Source organism: Phodopus roborovskii, unplaced genomic scaffold, assembly GCF_943737965.1.
Source record: "Phodopus roborovskii unplaced genomic scaffold, PHOROB, whole genome shotgun sequence".
Taxonomy (NCBI): domain Eukaryota; kingdom Metazoa; phylum Chordata; class Mammalia; order Rodentia; family Cricetidae; genus Phodopus; species Phodopus roborovskii.
In genome coordinates this window covers 313,045-318,731 of record NW_026126484.1, presented here as the reverse complement: position 1 = coordinate 318,731, position 5,687 = coordinate 313,045, and the positions used below count along the sequence as shown (strand labels likewise).

At 38.8% G+C, this 5,687-nt stretch overlaps 1 protein-coding gene across 1 annotated transcript; it reads right to left on the bottom strand.

Annotated features, from left to right (window-relative positions):
* Positions 1-4,421: 4,421 nt before the first annotated feature.
* On the bottom strand, positions 4,422-5,318 carry LOC127229547 (putative vomeronasal receptor-like protein 4). Its single transcript, XM_051194629.1, has one exon. The coding sequence runs from the start codon at positions 5,316-5,318 to the stop codon at positions 4,422-4,424; it is 897 nt and encodes a 298-aa protein (XP_051050586.1).
* Between the last annotated feature and the right edge of the window lie 369 nt (positions 5,319-5,687).

Genomic DNA, 5,687 nt, shown 5'->3' with positions numbered 1-5,687 from the left:
CTTAACTCCAGTCTGTTCCCTTGCCTCAGTTTACCTCCTTAACCAAGAAATGCTTTGGAAGAAATATCTGATAATCCAAAGTGGTCACTCTCTGAATAATTTTCAACATATTCTTTATTAATAATAAAAGATCATTGAGTACTACACAGGCAAGGGCTCTCTCTTCAGTATCATGTTTAGGACAAGTTTCCAGGAGACTGTGGGAGCTGCTATGCTTGCAGTACTATTTTGAATGCCTGCTGCATGATTTACAGCTAGTCCTGAGTCTTTTGTTTTTTCTGTGCTATTGTGTGTCTTAGAAATAGAAGGCTGACCTGGAATACCAATGTAGATAATCATAGCTCCTCATTCATTCTTATAATTCAGTTAGCTTTCAGACCCAGAGCATCATGAATGTGTACACTCAGGCGGTCCATGTATACTGCCAAAAATGTGTTCTGCTTCCTCGCACTTTTCCCAAAGTGATCTGCCATCATTTACCAAGCGAAGAAGGGCAAAATCAGACACTTCAAAGTTGGATTCATTTCAGGATATGGACTTTCAATCTTTCCTAGATGCCTTTGTTTTGTTTCCTAGATGTCTAGTGTTTTTTTTTCAAGTCCAAACTTTCCTATGTCTAATACACTATCATTTAGTAATTCCCAATGCCTAGTAGGTTATGCATTCTAATTACTTTTTAATATTTTTTTATTTAACTCTTTCAAACTTGATCATGATTATTCTTAATATGAACATTGTTGATTCCAGATAGGACCTCCTAGATTTGTCTTTGTTTTTAAGTTTGCAAACTTTTATCTCTTCTACCAAACTGTGGGCTCATTGGGTCATCTTTATTTCCAATGTCAAGTAAGCCTTTGCAAACCCAGTTTGCTTTCTGTTATGATGAACAACATGAGCAAAGCATCTTGGGCAAGGGTTATTGGGTTTACACTTCCATCAGTGATGGAAATTACAGCCAATCACTGAAGGAAATTGGGCAGGTAATGCGGTTAAATAAGGATCAGGATAAACAAATAGGCAGAATAGATGTTTATTCAGGGAGAAATAACTTACAACCTAGACAGATGAACACCAGGAAACTCAACCCGATCCTCTCCTGTCCAAGTCATGCCAGCAAGAGGACTTTTTCTCGCTCTCCCTCTGACCTCCTTCCACAGGTCACCCCGCCCATGGTTCCACCCCCCAATGGGCGTGGTCAGTGCCACAGAAGGACTATCCCACTACAGGCAGGATCTCAAGCAAGAGCAGGGACAAGAACATAGAGGTCTGCTGCTTACTGTTTTGCTCCCTCTTGCATGCACAGCCATCTGGCAAAGGCAGCACTCATAATGTGATGGCCCCTTTACATCAATTAACAATTAGAAAATGCCTCAGAGTCTGTATTAGCTCGTGGGTTTTTTGTTTGTTTGTTTGCTTGTCAATTTAACTAAACAGGGAACAGGAACTCTCAATTCAGAAAATGTCCCTGTAACATTGGCCTGTAAGCAAGTCTGTCTGGCATTTTCTTGATTAATGATTCATGTGACTGTCCCCAGACCATTGTAGAGGTGCCACTCTTAGGCAAGTGTTCCTGAGGTGTATAAGATATAAAGTTGAGCAAACCATGGGGAGTAAGGCAGTAAGCAGCTTTCCTCCATGGCGTGCTTCCATGTTCCTGCCTTGAGTTCCTACCCTGATTTTCTACAGTGATGGAGTGTGATGTTAGGAGTATAGGCTAAACCAAACCCTTTCTTCCACAACCTGTTTTTGGTCATAATGTTTTATCACAGCAATAGAAACCTCATCTAGTACCCATGCCTATAATGTGAGGTTCTTTGTCTACCACCACTTCAGCCCCAAATGGGCACACAGAGATTTATATTAATTAAAAAGCTTTGGCTAGTGGCTTGGGTTTATTATTGACTAGCTATGCCTTAATTATTAACTCATTTCTATTAGTCTATATATTTCTATGTGGTTTTGTTTTACTGGAGAAGAGCCTGGACCTGCTACTCCTTTGGCAGGCCACATGGTGACTGTCTGCCTACGTTTCCCAGAATTTTTCCTCCTCTCCTAGTCCCACCTATCTCCCTGACTCTGTTGGCAACAGTGTTTTATTCATCAACCAATAAGAGAAATATATATACACAAGGACATTCCCCATCACATGCCCGCAGGCCAATCTGTCCTGGTGAGTCCTTCAAATGAGGTTCCCTCCTCCCAGGTGACTTTGGCCTGTGTCAGGTTCACAATCAAAGCTATCTTTAACAGAACTCACAGGCAACTGATGCAAAGACACCCTTAGTACTTGTGTTTGACTTGGAACTTTGTTCTAATAGTTTGTGTTTCCAGTGTCTACTTCCTACCTTCTACTCTTTTACACATGCAACAATGCCACTCATGCATCCCTCTTTTAATAATTTTCTACTGAAGATTTCCAGGTGCAATTTACATCTTTTTCTTTTTCTTTCCCTCCCTTCCTTCCGTCCTTCCTTCCTTCCTTCCTTCCTTCCTTCCTTTCTTTCTTTCTTTCTTTCTTTCGTTCTTTCTTTGAGACAGGGATTCTCTGTCAGCCCTAGCTGCTCTGGAACTAGCTCTGTAGACCAGACTGGTCTCAAACTCACAGAGATCTGTTTGCCTCTGCCTCCCTAGTGCTGGGATTAAAGGTGTGCCCACCACACAGCTAATTATATGTTTTTTATTCAACTGTTTAGTGAGAAACAAAATAACTTTGATTTGAAGAAGTTGAATCTACCTAAATCTTCAGTATTTATTTTTTGTTTTGTTTGTTCATCTAGACATCTTCTATTTTTTTGTACCCAATGGTCTTATCTTCATGACTCACTATTTTTTATGTATTTTTAATTGCATTTCAAGGACTAACATTCTTTCCTTTGGTATCAATTACCAAGGACGCATTCATTAACTACTTCTCTTATCTTGCTTCCCACACAAACTGTCAGGGTAAATCTGCCATAAGAAAACTGTGAAACTAAGGTAAATATGATAAGCAAAATGAAATTTTGTGAAGAAAACAAACTCCTAGACATGTTGAACTATGACATGTGGCCTTAATAAATTCATAAAATTTATCTTGCTATTGCACAACCAAATTGAAAGGAAGAAACGTTCATTACTGTTTAACACAGTAAACAAAAGATGGATGCCCCAATGTTACAGAGCAACCTTGGGTGACTTTCCAGGAAGCCAGTAGTTTCTGTCTTTTCTTAGTTTTGGAAGTTATTGACCTATACTTCCTGTTTATTCAGGTAACATTCTACCATTCTCGGGTCTCTGATAGAGTTGAAATTGTAGTAATAATTATAGTTTTCCTTGATACCAAATTCAAAAAAAGAAACTCAGTGTAAAGTATATAAGATTGAGAGACATAAAAGGATAGTTTTGGGTTGGGAATACAAGTTAGGATAGAAAGTAATAAGATACAAAACTTTGGACTTTCGAAGATAGTATAGATAATGGAGTATTTTCTCTGAATTTGCCAAATGCAATGGACTATACATTGTGAATGCATTCTTACCTGATAATTGTTCTTATTGTATATAATTTTACCATGTTAATGTTGAAAACTTTCCTTTTTAATTAGAGAAAAGGGGGGAGGGAAATTCTGTGGATTATCTTTTGGTACTCTGTGAAGATGTTTTCTGTCATTATTAACAAAAAGCTGATTGGCCAATGGCTAGGCAAGATTTGGGGGGCAGAAAGAATGATGGGGACAAGAAGGGTGCAGTCAGAGGAGACACCATGAGACACAGAGTGATCAGGATGGGAAATATGTAGATGAGGTAAACAAGTTTCCCAGCAGCAATGAATAGAAATTGGTTAATTTAAGTTATAAGAACTAACTAAAAACAAGCCTAAGCTATCAGCTGAGCATTTGTAATTAGTCTCTGTGTTGTTATTTATGGAGTGGCTGGTGGGACAAAGCTGATCAGCGGTCTAGATGAAAAACTCCACCTACACAGAATGGCTTATGGATGTCTTCAGCCAGTCAGGATAGTGAGGACTCAGGCTGATGTTTGGATCCATTTTTCAAAACTAAATGTAATGCATTTATTTTCATTGTAATCATTAACAAGGTAATTGTATAACTCAATGGGAATCACTGTAATATTTACACACTGCCTTTATCATGTATTAATGGTATGCTTCCATAACACTTTTTACTACCAGAAGCGGTGATCATGAATAATCCTTCATAGAATATCAGTTTTTTCATGAAGGAAGGCATAATGGAGAAAGAGACAGTTGAGCTTTCTTCAGCCTCATGATTAGCTAACCATGGTCACCATTTGGTGAATGAGAATTCATCCATGTGTGTTGAAATAGTCTTAGTAGATCTGATATCTACAAATTGAAACTATCAAGTTTTGTATGTTGTATGCTGAAACGATCAATGGATATTTGTCAATATCCAATCTCTCTTACTGAGTATGACAACATTTAGTCAGATGTTCATCTCTGTGAATAAGTATGAAAGGGCTGATAACTGCATAACCAAGGGTTAGAAACTCTGGAACATATAGTATTTTGGAGTAATTCTCTATGGAGAAAGTAAAATACAAAGAAATAAAGCAATCTGCCCAGTAGAAGAAAAGAAAACAGAGCATCAGCAGGAGGACACTCTGAGCAGCTCTCAGCTCAGGGGGAGTTCTGTAGAGAAGCTTGGAGTTCTGAAGGTAAAGGACATGCTGGTGGTGCTTGTGGAGAAGAAGTACCATGTAGCCACTGGCCCCTCCCATGGCACCCTGAAACACTGCATCTCTCAGGACCATGAGGGTGAGAAAAATCCATCTTGTTGTCTGGCTTTCTGGCACAAAATAGCAATAATTGCCTCCCCTTTTAATCTGTGTTATGTTCATACTATTGATACTCTTAATGCAATATGGTAAGTTCATGCTTATCAAGGAATTGAGTATCCAAAAGAAGAGAATCAAGGAAAGAATGTGCTGTGGAGTCTTTAGTTTGAGCCTCTGCCACCTAGAGTGTCGGGGACTGATGGTGATGGCTTGGACTATGGTGAGAAGACTACTGGTGCAGATAGAGAGGCCCCGGGATATTCTTGCCAGGTAGACAACAACTTTACAACTGGTGTCATCTAAGAAGTTTCCAAAATTAAAGGCTTCCATTGTCTTTGGCATCCCTTTTGAAAGAAGCATTCCGATATTTGTGAGAGCCAAGTGAGCAAGAATGAGGTGTATAGGTTTCTTCTCAGTGCTTTGGAACATGTGCATGTAACTCACAAAAACGAAGATGTTCCCCATGGTGCCCATTCCAGTGAGACAGAGGAAGACTGTGCCCTTGACAGGGTCCAAAAGCATCCTTAAATCTGAGGCAGAAATGCTTGATCCAGCAAACTCCTTTTTTAAGAAAGCATCAGTAAATCATGATTAGTATCAGCAAAAAATCCTTTCAATCCCCCCACTTTCTTGGACGGTAAGGGAATGACATACATTATTGTTCAGATTTATTGACACAGAACTTCTTTGAAGACTTGTTTTCAAAAATTTCAGTTGATAATTTATATATTTAACTTATAGTATAAAATCTTATCTACTTGTTCAAATATTGATATGTTTCACCTATGTTCTGTCTAAGCATGGCTGAAGTAGCACCAATAGCCCCAACCAGAATGTCTCCAAGCATTTTATATTTCATTCTATCACATTCCTGAAATCCAGTTCTGTAAA

Excerpts from the sequence above, each read along its gene's own strand:
- LOC127229547 (XM_051194629.1), bottom strand. The coding sequence starts at position 5,318 with ATGCTTTTGGACCCTGTCAAGGGCACAGTCTTCCTCTGTCTCACTGGA.